General features: G+C 37.3%; 1 protein-coding gene across 2 annotated transcripts in view; it reads right to left on the bottom strand.

Moving 5' to 3' along the window:
* Positions 1-19,205, bottom strand: part of SLIT3 (slit guidance ligand 3) — a 472,881-nt gene that overhangs the window by 427,642 nt on the left and 26,034 nt on the right. For both annotated transcript variants that reach the window (XM_042826239.1, XM_042826238.1), the window contains exons 3-4: positions 18,163-18,234; positions 14,180-14,251 (exon numbers count right to left, since the gene is read on the bottom strand). In XM_042826239.1, coding sequence (XP_042682173.1) covers positions 14,180-14,251; positions 18,163-18,234 — 144 coding nt within the window. The remainder of the gene's footprint in view (positions 1-14,179; positions 14,252-18,162; positions 18,235-19,205) is intronic.

Here is a 19,205-nt window from a genome sequence, read left to right as displayed (position 1 = left end):
AGTAAGAGCACAGCCAATTTCATTCACTGGTTTCATCAGAAAACCCTGCCATCATCAAGAAATATGTTGCTGTCATTAATGTAACTTCTTCACTTGTTTTCTAATACTTATTTTTGTAAGACACTGCATCCACACACACACACACACACACACACACACGAAAGTCAACTTTATCCATTACTTTTGCTCAGCATCTCTTTATATTAACAAACAGGGAAATAAAGCCAGATGATTTAAAATGGAATTTCAATAAGGTTACTACGAGGAAGTCCACTGCAATTTTACAGGATCATGGTTTTAAATACACGAATTTTGTTTACATGAGATGGTAGTACAGAAGCTTTTCCAAGAACTGTGAAACTCAGCACTGCATGTTGCTAAGATTATGTTTTTTAGAAAGAAAACTGTTTACAACAGTTACAACTTTGAGATTCCTTATTACAAACACAGCAGACTGGGTGGTCCTGGTTCACATTTTCAAGGCTGTCAAAAGCAATGAGCTCCACTAGTAACTTTTCATTAGACTGAAAAAGATTATCCATCCTCTATCAGAAGCAGACTGCATTTCTCTTTGCAGGAAGAAGCAGTGTACAAACTGGTAACTCGAGTTTTCAGTTCTCCATATAAGAATCCTTACTTTTCTTACAAGATCTTTCTATGTGGAAAAATATGTTACAAGATGAATGATAAAGCTATTGTGTGAACATTATACGCAGGTTTCCTTTGTCCAGGAACAAATTGTTAACAAGCGAAAATAAGTATGAGGAACAGGTTTTAAATTTAAACATTTTCCCAAAGACAACACGATTAAACAAAAAAGATCCAATATCATTCATACATGCATTAAGGCCTGAGGTCAGCTCTCTGCATCACTGACAAAGGGGCATAAGGGTTAGCACCAAACTAACTGAAGGAGGAACAGAGAATCTTACTAACAGAGAATGTTTATTGATTGCAGTGCCAATCCAATAGGCAAGCCCATAAACACAGAAGCAGCAGATGTCAGCTAACAGACAATCCCTTACCTCAGCAGCATGCATTTATAAAACCCAACTACATGCATTCAGGGTGGCAGCTCATACCTGACTGTCCCAGACCCTGACATGTAACATTTCACATTTTCTTTTAACTGTCATTCAAATAAATGCAAAAAGGCTTGGTCACTTTGAAACACAGAGACACTGCACAAGATATTGCAGAAGATAGCCATTTCTCAGTTTCTGCAGTGCTTTAAATGTAATGGTCATGCCCTCTTATTTCAAATCTTAAAAAAAAAAAATTGGGAGTTCACACAAAATCTTCGAATTTTTATATCTTCAAAACTCTAACACTAAGTGGAAAAAAAGTAGTTACTTTCTAATTATTGTTCCAAAGCCTATGTGAGAATAATTGGACTTTATCCAAGAAACCTATAGAATCTATTGTAATATCCCTAGATGTTCAACACTGTTTATATTCAAACAGATTTTGTAAAGTCAGTAAGATAGACATGGTGAAGATGTTATCCTACACTAATGAATAATCTCTCCAGCCCAGCACTGGAACTCTATGAAGAAAGCAAAATGCAAATTCTAGTGTGCACATCTCCAAGCTGTGTTACCCCTATTAACGAGGCTTAAAAGCTCATATTAATCAAACTAACCATTTCCAGAAGTCAGAAATACCTGTGAATAATTAGCTAAACTTGCAAATGGAACTACCGTTGCAATTTTTACCAGAAGGAACAGAACAGTATTCCTATTTATCTGCTTAAGAACTCGATACCAGCCCGGCTCACCACGCCTCTCCATATATAGTAAAGAATGCTTCTGTGGCAACGTGTTGCTCCTTCCTCCCTGGGGCTATATGCCAAGCAGAACTATTAAAATACGAAGGCAACCATAATCATCTTTTGCCTGAAATTAAACTGGATGCTTAACAAAGGATGCATCTTCCAAAGCTAACAGAATGAAGACAGGGAAATAATTAAGTGGAACGAAGAACATGCTGCATATTCAACATAAATTCAAGTGCTTTATCACAAGCCTATGGGAACGACTTATCTGAAGATTTTCAAATGATATTTTCATCACTATTAAGCCGTAAGGGGTAACTGGCCACAAAAATCCACAGTTGTAACAGAGACTCTAATCTAAAAACACTCACTTTCTCTGATAATTACCTCCGATTCATTATCGTCTTCCCAACAAGTTATCAATTGCAGGGGTCAGCTTTTCCTGACATACCTCAGTACCTATAGTTTGTATTTATCTCATGTGCCTAATACTCTGCATCACACCTATCCCATTAAGAATGACTGAAGAGAAATCAAATGGACAGAGCACATGTAAGAACCCTAGAAATCTCTTTTTTCCATGCGATTCTCAAATCATAACACCCTGAGGAAAAAAAAAAGAAATAACTGGAGATCATTTCTAAACAACTGGAAATGTAATGCTAGAGTTAGCTATAAGGCAATACGAATTAGTTAGTTCTATTCTATATGGAAGGCTGCAGCTTGAGTTGAGCTCCAGCTAAGTGGATATGGATAACTTGGAACTGGGCCAGAGGAAAAGGGTATATTCTTATGACCAATGTCAGATATTCTGCCATTATGACCAATGACAGAAAGGCTGCAGGACCTACATATTCATATACATACTTTTCCAAAGGGAGGGGGAGGGAGAGGGAAGAGAGATGTTAAGTACTTTGAAATCATCATTACTCAGAAATGCGGTTATTTAAAGGCTGCTGTGCTTGACAGCATGAAATTCATGGAATTTCTAAGACCACATGCAGTACAATCATTCAAATATGAGAAACCTCACAAAAGCACCACCCTTTTGATAAAATTATTTAAGCTAAACAAAGCTCATCCAAATTATTCCAGACCACTGACAAAGCAGTTCTTACCCAACAGCAACACAAACCTTGAAGTATTTCCTACAGCCTCTGAAGAAATGAATTCTAAATCTGCAAGTGTTTTGCTTAAGCAAATACCCCTATAAATCTTCATCAGATATTAAAAAAAAAGTGCTAAAATCAAACAAACAAGCCACAGAAGTTTTAATGTTTAAAACTTCTGATGTAACATTAAATGCTAATCAGCTATTCCAAGCAAATTATGGTCACATTGTAATGGAGTGTCATTATTCCATTTGCTTTGTAACCATTCTTTCAGAAGCTTAAGAATTCTGTGGTTACAGAACCCCTTACACACATAAATGAGACCCAAATTTGCTTTTGCATGAGTTCTTATAGGTCAGTGATCTACTATGAAAATGTTTTTGATGAAACCAGGCTTGTTTATTATCATATTGTTAAAATAAATCTTGTTGCTGTGCAGACCTGGCCAGAAGTACTAATGCAAACCAAACCCAATTCACTGAAGCATGCATCCTGCGTTCTTGCTGGCAGTCCTTTGCCTCTCTTGCACTTTTCCTGTATTTGGATTCCTCCTGTGCAGACCTGTTGAGAGAGCTGCTAATAGTTTCCTCAAGAGAAGAGGTGCCTTTTTAAATTTATTATTATTTTTTAAATGTTTACAAAAGAAAGGAAAGGTTCACCCTTGGATCAGCAATAACAACAAGTTTGCCTGCCAGCAGTGGCTGAGTAATATGTAATTGTAATTACATGCTACAAACAGACATAGTAACCTGAAATTTGAGGATATTAGTGCCCTCTAGGACTCCACCGAATGTAGTAAATGGGCACTGTAATTTTCTCAACTGTATGCACCCAATCAAAAGGAAAAAAAAACACCAAAAAACCCAGCAAATTTATACTTCTTCAAATGAAGATAAATGGTCTCTCATACAATTTCTCATTTCAGAGATATCTACCTTATTCATTGAATAGTCTATTAAAGAAAAGGGAATGCTACCATATTTAAAAAATACCATTTGTAAGAAAGATGTATTTCTCATGTGCCAGGACGCACATAGTATTAAACCTACTGTCAGTAGTTACAGAGCAAGTTTTACCACGTTGATGTTGGCCTTCTTTCCTGAATTCATCTGCAACTACTTACTCAGCCCTAGGACTTCAAGAACAAAAATCACAAGATATTACGGCAAAATGACATCCTGCCATATTTTTAATGGCAGAATACAAAAGGACAAGACAATTTTTGCTTCTCTCAAATGACCATGAGAAACCTCCATTATTTCCAAACACAACCTGCATCTATCACAAACACAGTTCATTTGTGCAAAAAAACAACTACAAATTCCAATGCTTGATCTAATTTCAAGAAAAGCTAATGTAAGTTCTGTGCTTGAAGAAAAAATGTAAAAGCATCAAAATCCAGATGTCTCTTATCCCGGAGGTAACACCATGCTCAGAGTACTTTACATGGCTAAGAAATGCTGTGTTTTTTCCAGTGTACAACATCAACAAAGTATGCCTCCAGAAAAGCCTCAAACAGTTTTTTCATGATTAAGCTTTTCTTAACATTTTATAGTTTCCCAGTGACATTTCTTAGAATTATCCAATCTTTTCAGAATGTGGCTGAAACTACATAAAGTCTTTGAAATATAAATGCTGCCAGCTGTATTAGGACAATGAGCAGGACACTGACTTCTGGTATAAGCAGAATGTAGACAAGGTTTAGCTTCTACAAATTGCTTCAAACCTATTAGGTTGTTGTTGTATTTTTCCCCCCAGTACAGCCTTCCTACACTAGAGATCTGTGTTTACTTCTGAACCACCATGTCTCTGAAAACATGGACACAACAGAAGCGCATATACAGCGTGCTCACTGTTCTACAATTATACACATCAAGTTTTATTCTCAAGCCTAATATATTCTTAGGATTTTACCAGTCACCCAAAAAACATCTTCAATTTTGCCCCCGAAAAATAGCTCGTTTACTTTCAAAGTTTTAGCAGTAACTCATCTCTGTGCTATATCTACTGAAGAAAATCAAGGAGTTTTTATAAAACTTTAATCACTTTTCAAGACTGTGGCAAGAAATTGTGCTACCATTTAAGGGAGCTAACTACTACTTAATAGAACGCTTTAACAGACTAGAGCTATGCTAATCAACATTACGTGTTGCTGGACACCACTAAAAGCTGAGGATTTTCAACAAAAAGCTAAAATTAGAAGTTGTGCTAAATATGAAAGCATCAAAATTCAACGGGAAAATCAATGTATATGGGACTTCCAAAATAATACGGCGTTTCAAAAAGCTCAAAGTATTCCTGTTTTGGGATGTGCACTTACTACTCAACCAATATGTGAAAGTTGACTATTTCCGTACAGTACCATTCTATATTAGTAGATGTATGGGAACTGCTGAGTCACGGCCTGGACCTCTGATTGATCACCTGAGGTGAGCCTTGAGTCAGCCAGAGGAGCACAGGTGAAGGCAATTCACCTGTGCTGCCGGAAGGGGTGGAGCCAGGTTCCACCCCTCCTGGACCTATTTAAGAGCTGGCTACCAGAGAGGAAGGATCTCTTCTGGAGATCACCTCTTTTGGTGTTTTGTGGTGAGCCCAGCCGAAGGGTAAGCTCTTCCACTGATTTTCTTTTTATTATTGCTATCTACTTTGCCTAACTCTCTTGATTATAATGTGATTATAACATCTTAATATCTATTGATTATACAGTAGAAAAATAGTGCTTGTAAACAGTATAAATAACAGAAAACATTGTTATTACTATTCTGAGAATCTGCATTATATAGACCACACTTGAGCATTTTCTTCAGTTTTTAACTGTTGTGAGAAGCTTGACTCGACATGGAAACGTAAATAAGCGAAAATTTTATAACATTCCTTTGCAACAAGAACAATTTTTTTGGACTACCACATTTCTCAGGAAAGCTACCAGCTTTGCCCATGTTTTTGCTAAGTCAGTCTTATAGGAAACAGGATTTCCTTACAGGTGATTTGACAGCATTCCTTTCAAGTCAGATTTCTAAAATGAGCTTCTTAGTGAGGCGGTGAGAGGCAGATGTTAAATACCTCCTGCTCTAGACGTGGAAAAAAAAGTAAAACTTCCTGAAATGTCTCAAACCTGTCCTCTGAAAGAGAAGGCATTCCTAATTCCTCAGTCCTAGGCAGCTAGTTCAGTACAAGCAAAATACAGTCTGAAAAAGATGACCAGCAGTTCAGATTCTTGCATCAGATGAAAAACAAAAAACACCAATAACGTAACAGCTTGGCTGAGTGAGACTCGTAGCCCATCGAGATCAGTATCTTGTTTCCAGCAGTAGCAACATGCGGATGTATGCAGAGGCATAAACTACAAAGGCATGCATGATACTCTTCTACTAGCTTTGCTTTCAGCTTTTTTCAGCTACACTTAGCTGATAAAGGTGTTGCATTTTTATGATACCTCAACAGATCGGTCTTGCTTCACAAACCCAGCCAGTCTTCTGCTGGACATCTGTGAACTTCATTCTTTACAAGTTTTAACACTTTGGGAGGTTTTCCCCATTTTTCCCCATTGATCAACTCTGAATGGCAACTACTACATCATTCCAGAGTCCCTCAACTTCACAAGGTCCTCAGTGAGGATTAAGCCTGTCCATGAAACAGTTTTTTGGAAGACTAGATAAGCATGATGGAGATGCAGGACTAGACCTCAGCAACTCTGCTAGCTGACTTGATCTTTACCATGCAGGTTGTTTTCACTGATACATCTAACAGCACTGAGTGGCAAATTCATACGAGTTCTCTAAAAGGGAGAAGGGACAAGTCTGGAAGTCTTGGTCCTAATCAAGCCATTCTAAAAAGTTTTGTCTCTCTGGAAATTATATCTGTGGCTTAGAAAACTGATAAAAATGAGTCACAATCATTTCATTTTTAAAGTGAAGGTATTACTCATCCCACAAGCACAGAGACAATTCTTTCCACTTTCAAGAAAGGAAAGTATTGGGAAAGACAGAATGTGACTTAGCTACAGACTGAAAATGCAGAAGAGCTCTTGCTTACTGCAAATCACACAATGAGGAACAACAAATCACTCTTTTTGGTCCACATGAAAAGATGGGACAAGGTAGGAGATTGTAGCATGCAGACTAACATGGTGTGGTGCCATAAACATGGACAAATAATGAGAAAAAGGTAACAACAAAGACCAGTAAAACCTGTATGAAACCAGGCCCCAAAAAGAAATGCAAGGCAGCACACCAACAGACACTCAAAGAGCTGCACAGTGCCACGCGAAGATGCAGCACATTCCTGATGAACTTGCACATAGTTATGACATATTCAGGGACTATATTTTATTTCAGGTGAACATTAAACACTGAGAACTTTTGCTTTGCTTCTGCCACCAAAGCTAAACAGGAACTCCAATGCAACTCTTATTACGTCACTGCGGGAAAGCACTTCTCCAAGATAAAGACAAAAGGCAGAGACAGGGAGTACAATTTCCTGTAATCTGTAGAAACAGCATGTGCATACCTGTAAACAGCACTAATGATACTGTGGAGACTTTTCCTTCCTCTAGCCTTAGGGTTCTGAAGCAGGATCAAATTACGGAACTCTGTGCAAAAGCTTAATGTACTTAAAGTACTTTCTGAACTTACAAAGCTGGTATGTAAGTATCTGTTGATACCTTATTGCTAATCAAGGACCAACCATCATGCAGATAGAGTAATGTTGTCACCACCTAAGTGGTAAAAACTACATCTTGGCCACTTGGAAGACCCACTATCAAAGAAAAAAAACAACACTACAATTCAATTCTCAAAACCGGTATTAACACTTCACCTATGCACGTTAAATCAGACAGAAATAAATCTGTCATTTTCCCATGTATTTTCAGAGGGATTGTCTGGAAAGAAAACTTCAGGCCAAATACTAAATACTGGTGAGTAACCAAGAATGGCAGTGACTCTGTCCTAGGAAGATCCTGCAGTACAGCGTGCTCCATCCTCCACAACTGTGTCAGTTGCATCAAAGAAGAAGACCAGTAACACCTCTTCAGATACTGCACCCAAACATTCTACCTCGTCACACTGGAATTCTCAGTGTCAACAGTCATTTACTGGAGTGCATCTGGGATAACAGTAGACTTCTCTTGAAAATGCAAGATTAAAAAGTGCCTTTTCAGATGTCTGTTGTAGATTTCCCTCCCCTCTCAACCCAGACAATTTTTCAGATGTTAAGGGCAAAAACGTGAACAAATATCAAAAAATATGGCTTGAACTTGCAAGTCAGGAGGCCAACGGCACCAGGAGCTGCATATTACCAGCTCAAAGATTCAGGCAACATAAAACACAAGAGCTAGCTATTCTTCAAATCAGGAGAACATCATGTCTGAAGATGCCAAAAACTGAATATCATTTTATTTATTCTTTCTCAGCTCTATCAAAGAGTTGCTAAGCTTACAACTGGTCTTAGAAACCGATTCCTGCCATTTACAGAAGTTTACTTTGTTGACACGCAACATTAGATAGTATAGGTTCATCTCACCCTACTGATGATGCACTGTTGCAGCAATAATTCCTCTCAGTATGAAAGATAAATGCAGGTTTTGACACTTGTACACACTTCTTTAAAAGTCGGGGGAAATCTTAGTTATTACACATGGATGACAGGAATGAAATACCATTCCTCCCAAATGCAAAGAAGGCAACTTTCAAGATGCCTCAGCTGACCTGGATTACCATTTCTGTCCCCATCTGAAGCTAAAAGATCCTGTGTGAAGAGCAGTCCCAAGAGCAGGGCACAGAAAGGAGGGTGATGTTTTGCACTCCTGGAGCACATCATGCGCCTCAGTAGTTTGGTAGCAAACCAAGCACAACCCAACTTACACACTTCAGTTTGAGAAGGAAATATGTAAATAATGAAATTGATGAAATATCAGCTCACAGCTCTAAATCCATTTGACTTCAATTTCAATCTCCTGCATTTCCAGATAAACATTTCATGATTACCGATCTCAAACTGGATATGTTATCCAAAACGTCATAGGGAAATGCAGACAGAAAACAAAGCTTCCTTCTGAAAGGTTACATGCAAACTGTCTTTCATATTTACAAATCCATATGGCTTCACAAATGAAAAAAGCATCATGTGTGCAATTCCAGAAATTCTTCTAAACTGCACACACTGCAAACCTTGTATAAACACCATAGATTTGTCTGCACTGCCAAAGATTTGCAATAAGCTTTTGTTTACAACAGCAGAGAACTGTCCAATGCCTTTATTGTTTTGCCTGCTCTGAAGCACTTAGCAAACTTCCACTCTTCCTGTTAATTATGGAAGATGCTTTTTGTATTACATGATTTATTTAAAGCCTACTCAATCTCAATATATTAAATCCAGATTGTGAAGCATCTTATTACAATTCTTCTCCTTAGCATCTTTGGTCGCTAATACAAATTTGACAGTACTACACCAAATAAACTGACTTCAGTACCGTTAATCAAGCATTTAGGAAGCAGCTTACAGAGATCCAAAACACAGTGGTTTCTCTTCTGCTAAAGGTCAAATACAATTGCCATTCTGACCTTGGTCTTAGCACATACAAAACCAAAATCATATACATATATGCTAGGGTTAAAATTTGGTTCTAGTTTTTGCGCATTTGGTTTTTTTTTAAGCTAATTAATTTTCCTAACATTGAAAAGATTTGATTTGGCTGTGCTTATACATTTTCCCCACTCCTTTAAACAACAAAAACATGGTTTTAGTGTTTTCAGATGTTGAGATCTTTTATGCTAGCCTAAAGACACTGATTTGAGTAGAAAGAACCAGCCATCAGCCAAAGTCCAGCCTTTTGAAGATAATACAGCTACATGACAATTTCTGGCAGTTGGCTATGGAAAAGTCAGGATCAGCTGGTGTCTTAGATCGTGCATCGTTTTTCACATAAACGCGTGACATCTGGCTCTGAAAGAAATTTCAGTTCATCTTTTAGGCCCACCAGTGTGCCTCTTTCCTCTTGCTCCTCTTTGCATACGAAATTTTGTAATAATTTTATCTTCACATTTTACACACGTTAACATCACAGCATATAGCCAAAATGTCAAAATTCAAAATAAATTTGGGTATAATTCATTGTCAGTACAAACTACGTTTGTATGGGCATATGCACACTACTTCAAAACCGCAGAAACAAAACCAGAAAAGATCAAAGTCAGACCTTTTTCACTTCACTACTAGGAAAGAACTGCAGAATGGAACAAGTTTAAAAAGAATTAGAATCTGAAGCCTTCTGTACCCCAACAAGTGATGCTCTAAAATAATTACTGACAAGGGGGGCAGATGCCAAATTTACCGCTGGCACTTCAAGTTTTACAAAAGTATCTCCATAACTTAAATGCTTATTGGACAGATGCATATGTCTGCGCTGCAAAGTCTATCAGTCAATGTTACTTTGTCATACCTTTTCTAAAGCAGCACTCTGGAGCCAAATAAAAGCTGACAGCTAGAAAAGCTGCTAACAAGCCATGGAGGAGACATTCTGAGGTCATTCAAGCACCTCAGACATATAAGCCTGCAATAGCACGTAACGTCTAGAAGTATTATAGATCGTCTGAATTGATACTGCACTGCACAAAAGCACTGTCAGTTTGTTTGACATCCAACACCATCAGAATAAATAAAAGACAGTAAGATGTTTGGACCAATTAAATCTATTAATATTGTATATTAACTGACAAACATTTTATGGTCAGCTACATCACCTGTGTGTTTTAGAGCAAAACTATTGAAATTACCTGGAATAAAGCATTCCTGGTTTTCCAATGTGCTGAGCACCAGTGGATATTGTCAATAATTCTGAATCTTAGAACTCAAAAGAACAACTTACACAAAAAACCAACACATTTCTATACGAGGCAATGGTAGAAGAAACCAAAACAAGCAATAAGCAACCACTGCTTATTCTTCAGCTTTCCTCTGTAAAACTAAAGAAGAGTCAGTGCAAGCAGTGACTTCTATCTTCCACACACAATTTCTCTGTTCTTTTGCCATACCGTGCACTATGTGCTTCCTTGAACCAACACTGCCAGACTTCACTAAGAAATATATGATTTCTTACAACATCTTGCCTTCTGTTACTTAGGTCACACCTTTAGATGCTCCATCTATATTGTAAGTCAGCACTGGTGAGGCCGCACCTCGAGTACTGTGTCCAGTTTTGGGCCCCTCACTGCAAGAAAGATATTGAGGCCCTGGAACGTGTTCAAAGGAGGGCAACAAAGCTGGTGAGGGGTCTGGAACACAGGCCATATGAGGAGAGGCTGAAGGAGCTGGGAATGTTCAGCCTGGAGAAGAGGAGGCTCAGGGGAGACCTCATTGCTCTCTATAACTTCCTGAAGGGAGGTTGTAGTGAGCTGGGGGTCGGCCTCTTCTCTCGTGTCATTAGTGATAGGACCAGGGGGAATGGCTTCAAGCTACGGCAGGGGAGATTCAGGCTGGACATGAGGAAGTATTACTTTTCAGAAAGGGTGGTCAGGCACTGGAATGGATGCCCAGGGAGGTGGTGGAGTCACCGACCCTGGGGGTGTTCAAGGAAAGGCTGGATGTTGTGTTGAGGGACATGGTTTAGTAGGAGCTATTGGGAATAGGTGAACGGTTGGACTGGGTGATCTTTTAGGTCTTTTCCAACCTTGGTGATTCTATGATTCTAAGTATTAATCTCCCATTTAAAAAAATTAGAACACGTTATAAACAATGAGACCCCAGTTAGTGGAGAGACATCATTATGGTGTCTGGGAGAGCAGTAGTGAACAACTGTAGAGATATTTTATTCAAAACATGCTTACTGTTATGCAGAGCCATACAACACATTTCACAAACAAAACTGCTCATTTACTTCATTAATGCTGATGAATTCGTTTCAATATCCACACATGTGGAACTATGCCAATCTAAAATAATATCCACCTGAGGTTATGCTCTGTGCCCTTTCAATCACTTCCACAGAGGAGTGTGGGAACAATATAATTCAACTGTTACTTTGAATTAAAACTTTTGTTCCTGGCAAAATACCATATATCAAAATTGCTCCTGTTTTAAAGTCAGACTCAATGCAGCTGCTTTGTTTCAAAAAAAACTTAATGGTTGCTTTTTGCATCCATTTCAATAGATCAAAAACGAATGTTATTCCAGAATTGAAGCAATATATGCAATTTTTATTTGTTATTTGAAAGAAATTAAATGGAAAAAAGCCAATTCCTTTTTAATTCAACCATCATACTTTCTTCATTAACATTTTGCAATTTTGACAATACTAAACAAAATAGCTTTAATACTACCTAAAATGTTGCAATTCAGCCTTTATAAGTTATGCCAAATTTTCCACAGTTCATTTTCCTAAGCCTACTGAGTCATAGCAAAAAAATAAAATAAAAGAATATATATATATCAGATTTATAGTTCTGTCTTAAAGATGATTTAAGCTAAAACACCGACAAAAAGTTGTGAGTTTCCAGGCCTCCCTTTCGTACTACATTCATTTAGGAAATATTTTAATGACAGGCAATCTTAAAAGAGAAGCAGAGAGAGTGTGTTTAACAGGCCAAGTTAAAGAGTTCAAATAAAAAAAAAGAAAGAAAGAAAGAAAAGGAAAGAGAGAGAGACTTTCCAACATCACATACTCAAGCAGATGCTATTAAAGGTATCATATTTCCTAACTTCTGGTTTCACAAGATGCATTACGTTCATCTGGTAGGAGAGCAAGCTCTACAGAAAAGCAACACATTAAGAGAGTGCTTTAGTATTTATCATTTCTGGTTCCTGATAGCAGGTCTGACTCCCAGACTTTTTTTCATAATTCATTTCATAATTTAGCTAAATTTATCTGAATTAAATCTGATAATTTCATTAAACTGAAACTTGGTAGTTAGGGTACTGACTGTCACAGACAAGGTATAACCTGAACAAGCTGTTTTCTGCAGCATCAGGCAGTGCTCAATTTTGGAAAATTAAGAAATGTGTATATAATTATTTATTTATGTATTTATTTAGTCTCCCTACCTCTACTAAGAAGTGTGAAATGAATCAGTCATGACAGAACTCTTCCCTGCAATATAGGTCTAGGAATTGGAAAAGTGGCCTGTAATTAGAATTTGAAACTCATCCCCCTTACTGTTAATAAGGTAGCTTTGTAAATGAAGAAAAAACCATGAGTTAATTCATTTTGAAAAGATCAGTGCAACAATTAAACAACTTAAATAAAAGCCTAATCCTGAAACCATGCGAAACAGCTTTAGCCCAGCATATGCTCAATACTCCAGAGTTCTCTTCAACAATTGCTACTGTGAACTTAACTCTTTAAAGCTATGTTGGAAAGAAAATCAATTAGAAAAGTCCAACAGATCCTTACAGATTATCAAGCATAAAAGAAATCTGCTTCTTCAGTTATCAAAAAAGCATTCCAAGCCAGCATGTTATTTCTTTATAGTCACCTACAAAGAGTAATTCCCAGAAGTATTTCAGTATTACAGAAATTCAGTTCTTCTCCTACCATAAGCAAACAAAATTAATCTAGATTCATGACAATGCTTCATGACCCAAATAAGAGTAGCAATTTGAAAAAGTAGTACTTTTGCATTTACTGATATTTAACTTCACTCTCCTGCAAGACATAATTTCCTACAAGCTCGATTTTGCATTAAGGTGGTTTTCAAATTAATAAATTGTATTTATTTTGATTGCCGTCAAAAGCAGAAGAAATCTGACTGTCTGGTTTCCTCCACCAAGCCCAGCACGATATCCTGGAATCTATTGGTATCTATCAGTGGCACCATGCAACCTTAAATGAAATGGAGCTAAAAAGAAAATTATGACCAAAAGCAATTTTAGAAATACTCTGGTTCTCAGAGAGAACAATTACAACTTCCATTAGAATCTAATCTAATTAAATTTGATTTAACTTTATAAATAAGGATTATAAACAACTCTTTCTTCATGTACATACTAGTTACAAAAGTTGCCACGATAAAGTTCTTTCAAAAATGTTGTCCAGACTCCAGTGCCAATGATGGTTCTGACTTCCCTGCTGAGTGGTTGTACATTTTCTTTCAAGCATGATCTATCATATAATATCAAGTCAATTTTGTTTAAGAGTATGCTTTAATTCAGGAAGGTACCATTTCACTTTGGTCATTTTCTGTCTTTTTTTTTTTTTTTTTTTTAAGAGTTTGTTTTTAATCACGAAATATAAGCAATCATTGGAAGTGTGGTAGAAAAATGCCAGACTATGTGGAAGTATTGAACATGAGATACTTACAGTCGTTCAAGTTGCTTTAGATCCTGAAATGCTCCACGTTCTATCACACTGATCTGATTTTCTTCCAAGTGTCTGCAATTTCAGAAATATCAATTAATTTTAATGCAGCATAACTATTCCTCCATTTCACACCTGTTATAAAATAGCTTTTCACAGAACTAACAGTTCAAGCTCTTTAGGTCACTAGCAGGAAACGGATTAAAAATTTGCGTCCTGACTGCCAGATTCAGTAACCATTTTTGTTCCAAAAACATTTGTAACCATCATGTTCAGAAAGATGTTGGTTTAGAGACTGATTGATACATTCTCAAGTACTTACTTTTAGTTTACCTAATGTTACTGGGAAAGAGGACTGAATCCTACAGCCAATAGCAGAAAAGGTAAAAAAATTTTATCCGGTCTTCATGTTCTGCAAAGATTTCAGGCTTACCACAGAGTAAGTTATTTGTAAGCAGTCCAAAGCAGTTTGGTCTCTTGCAGCCATACCAGTTATGTTTGACAACAGTACACAGTCTGTTCATCAGTGTGAAAAACAAGAGAAAATTCCTAGATTTCCACTATTCCCAGTGTGGGACCTTGCTTTTCTTCACCCTCTGATGCAAGGATAAGTAATAAACAAAGGAAACCAACTTCTCTTTGATTTACACTGTGAAGGAAATTACTACTCATTCACACAGCAGAAGTGGTCTTCACAGGTAAAGTAAAGCCAAGCAGCAGATACATCATTTAAGTTAACCTTCTCTCTCAGTGCTGACTTCCAGCACACACCGAGTTCTGCTTCGGATAACAGTATGTACTCCGGGCCCTCAGAATATTGTACATGGCTTTAGCTAAGATAACAGAAAGGAAGAATGTAATTTGTAGTAAGCTTGGCTTCAGACCAGACTGTGATAAGTGGAAATGCACTCCTCTCCGCAGTAGCCACTCTGCACCCAATCCTAGGATTCTCAACTGAACAGTGATTGTGAAGAAAGACAGCAAAAGACAAGTCCACAGCAATGAAAACTGATTGGAAAAAAAAATCAAAAAGAAAGGCAAACAAATGAAGTCTGTTCCTAAAAGGAAGAGGGAGAAAAATAAATGAAGTTATAAGATACAAAAGAAAAAGGAATATTTTCCATCTTTGTTGTCAGTTTGAGACTGGCAGCTTCCTTGTGTTCTACCACTCTACCAGATTCTGAGTCATTTATTTGTTCTCCTCATCATGAAGTCTCTAAAGAAGACTAGACCACCTGTCTAGGCACTCTGAAACAGGTTTCCTATTTCCGCTCCTCCCACTATATTCCCGTCGCACATGGAGAAAAAAAGGAAAAGAGCAGGTTGTTAATAACGGAGAATAGCTTTCTCTTATGGCCTTCCTAACTCTAGCTAAGTAAAATGGAGGAAAATGTGAAGGACTTCTGAAGACCCAAAGTTCAGCAGTACAAAGTGGAAGAAAAACTCAACCACATAATAGATACGTCAGGGACATGAAAAAGTGAAATACATGGCAAAGACCTAAAAGAACAGATTAGCAAATGCCGAAATGGCATATCCTGGGTTACAGACAGTCATAAGACTTTTGTCAGAAGACAAAACCGTTAGAAACTATGGGGTTTCTAATAGGCATGTTCCGCTTTTATTCCTGATGACTCTAATGAGAAATACACCAGACACCATTCAGAATGGCTCAAGATGTTACACAACCTAAAGCAAGCACAAAACAAACAGTTCAAATCAAGATTGGCAATTGCATATTTTGCTTTTAGTTAAGGATGTTCAGTTTAAGTGTCTGTAGTGGCTTAGGTAGTACCTAACTACAGACAGTAGAAAAAGGCAACAAAACCATCTACTGTACGTGTAAACAGTACTGTAATGCAGACTTCCAGCCTTGCTGGTATTGACCACTGCAATAGGAGCCAAGGAAATCTAAATGACTTCACTGCTAGGTCAGAAACACTCTCTTGGTTCAATAGTACTTAGATAGAAGCAGAAAAAACTTGCCTTTTCCCTGGCAGATTTCAATTAATTTACCAACTGAATTATCAATAATTTAATGCAGCAGTTTTGAGGACTTATTTTAAAAGGCAATCAAAGGAAAAGACCAACTGCAGAGGGCAATCAAACCGAAGTTTTGAAGGGGTGCTGGCAGATCCATGTGTTTAACTTCTAAGAGCTGTTTCAGGAAAGGAGTTAACAAGAACTTGAAAACCAAACTGGCTCTATCAGCACTGGGACTCAAAATTACGTTCCTGCCTTGATTACTAAAGCTAGGCATTAGGTACAACAGTTTATAAACTGCTTTCAGTGAAGCAGGTGACATACACAGCATGCAGTCATTTGAAAGGGCACCTCATAAACAGAAACAGGTAATTCTTTCAGAAAACTAATATTTAAGTGAAAATTTGAATTTTGCCCTCCTGGTGACTGTTAGCAGAAAGAAAAAAAATCATATTTCAGAAACATTTTCAAAAAAACATCTTAGTCATAGCTTTTAAATACACATCAACACATCAGACCTTCTCTGATGTTTGCAATGTTTCTACTAATACTTGCAAATCTGCATTTCCACAGTAGCACTCAGTACCCAAATACAAGCTACACGCAGGCAGAAGGCCATAGGTACATTAAGAGAGCTCTGGAAAAACCCAGAACCTTGCAGCTTAACCTTAACTCATCACATTGCATTCAGGACTGTTGCTCTCATCTAGCTTTTTCCCCCACTTCATAGGTGCACAAATAACAAAATCCGTATATTCAGATCTGTGTATGAAAGTAATGCATAAAACTTGCTTTTCACAAGGAAATAGCAGATTCCCTCTGTATTTATGGGGAGAAACCAACATCTATGCCTGCCTCCATACTGATCTGGAGGGAATCTAGATTGTTTGATGTAATTCAGAAAGTCAGTCAGAGAAGATTCAAGGGACAAATGAATTCCCTTCAAACAGAAAGAACCTTTGACTTTTCCTGGAAGAACTGAAACATTTCTACTCACCATTAATGAAGATAACAATTGATTACTCGCTCGTAAACTTAAATTTACTGAAGCTCTAAGGTAAATGCTCATGTACTCTACACGATATTCAAAGACACCTTAACGACACACCTTGCTGATTAACCCCAGATATGACATTCCCATCTCATTCAAAGCCCAGCATAAATATGCCATAGTTGTTAGAGTAACTAAGGAGAAATAATAAGCTAATGACAAAGCATCAAATGTATTTCCTGTTCTTTTGATCCAAGATTTAAAAACAAAAAACAAAAAAATATACGTGCAGCTGTAATAGATATCTATGAAATAGTTCTATATTTCATCACTAACTGCATGCTCCTTTTTGAGGTTCATAAAACCAAAACAAGGAAGTTAAGAACTAATTGGCTTTAAACAGGCTGGTTTTAGAAAAAAAAACCTGTAGATTAATGTGATTAATGTTTCACCTTCTGTTGTCCAAGGCCCATTTGGAACTAAAGCTGAACTCCTGACTGATACTTCTAGATCAAGAGACCCCCTAACGTTTTTGTATTTATTACTACATTTAAAAAAAAAACAAAAAACAAAAAACAAAACAAAAAAAAACCCTCATAGGTTTCCTTTTGTACAACTTCCACAGCTAATAACTGTTCTGAAGTTACTCTTAATCTTGTGCAAACGTACTGATGTTAACAAGATCTGAAAGTCCTATTTTCTCATGTTTCAGTAGAATTAATTTATGCATAAGCAAATTGTGAGGTGGACCAAAACTCTTACAGCAGTATTTGTTAAAAGCCATTAAGAAACCCGAAGAATCAAAGAGCTCTGAGACTACATTCAGACTTGAACACAGAACTAGAATTAACTTCACGTCACAAACCGTTCCAATTGCCTACTCTAAAATACTACCACTAACTCAGTAGTGTGCAGAAGTTATTAACACTTGATCTCTACAACTATGAGCATCCTTAGTACAAGCAGCCCAAGATAATCTTCTAAAGAGGGATGAGTTTCGTGTTATACTCACAAGACACGGAGATTCTTCAGTCCTGAGAAGTCCATCTTTGTGATTCTCGTTATATTATTTTTTTCTAGATCACTGTAAGAGAAAAAAACACAGCGCTGAGACATTGTAAACGACATCCAAAGTCCTGATAGGAGAAAGCATCTCCATCAGTGCAGTATCTATCAGCTACTTAAATTGTACAAACTAATATTTCCACTGAAATCTGAAAGAAGTGGATCCTTTGTCCTGCCTCTTCCTCTTTGTTTACTTCACTGCTCTCTCACAAGAAGTTTTCCAACCTCTATATAGGTGCTCATATGCTATACTTTTACATCTCCCTCAAGACAACAAACTTGAGAGCCAAAAATACATTCAAGACCTGATTTTTATGGTACAGCTGAAATGCAGTACTCTGCCCCAAATGAACACTCAACTCTGGAGTTATTCCAAGCCCAAGTGATGCCTGATGCACACAGCCTAATGCACAAAGTTTGGCTAACTACGGCTTGATGGGAAAACTAGAAAGCATAGGGCAACCCTCACAAATTTAAGATTTGTAGTTACAGATCTGCTCCCTCCCAGCATCCTAACCAGGCAAGCTCAACAACCCATTTTTTGGAAACGCCAGTAATCAGAAGATACTGTTCATAACACCAACCTGTTGCCCATGCTTATCACAAATTGCCAATTTGCATCTTCTATCTTCACTTGAATCCTCTATTTTCTAACACATCTGTTATGTGTCAACACATTTTCCTCATGTAGTCACATACCAAATATTACTTCCTGCACTGTTTCAATTTGTGATAATTTATGCTCTAGATTCCAAATTAGTAAGAAATTGGCATCTTATCTACAAAAAGGAAAACCCAGTGCAATCAGATCTTGGGCTGTCCAGTTTTTTTCTAACGAGCACATCAAAAACACAAAAGAATTTCATATCTAAAACATGTATCTTAATAGACATTAAAACAAAACACTCTTCAGCTTGAGTCAAATTCTATTTAAGTCTAAAATACATCAAATTAAAAATGAAGGAACCCATAATTCAATCCTACTCTTAA

This window comes from Centrocercus urophasianus, unplaced genomic scaffold (genome assembly GCF_019232065.1).
Source record: "Centrocercus urophasianus isolate 14NV4802_14NV808 unplaced genomic scaffold, USGS_Curo_1.0 seq_26, whole genome shotgun sequence".
Taxonomy (NCBI): Eukaryota; Metazoa; Chordata; class Aves; order Galliformes; family Phasianidae; genus Centrocercus; species Centrocercus urophasianus.
The sequence above is the reverse complement of the archived record's forward strand: the minus strand, read 5'-3'. Positions and strand labels throughout refer to the sequence as shown.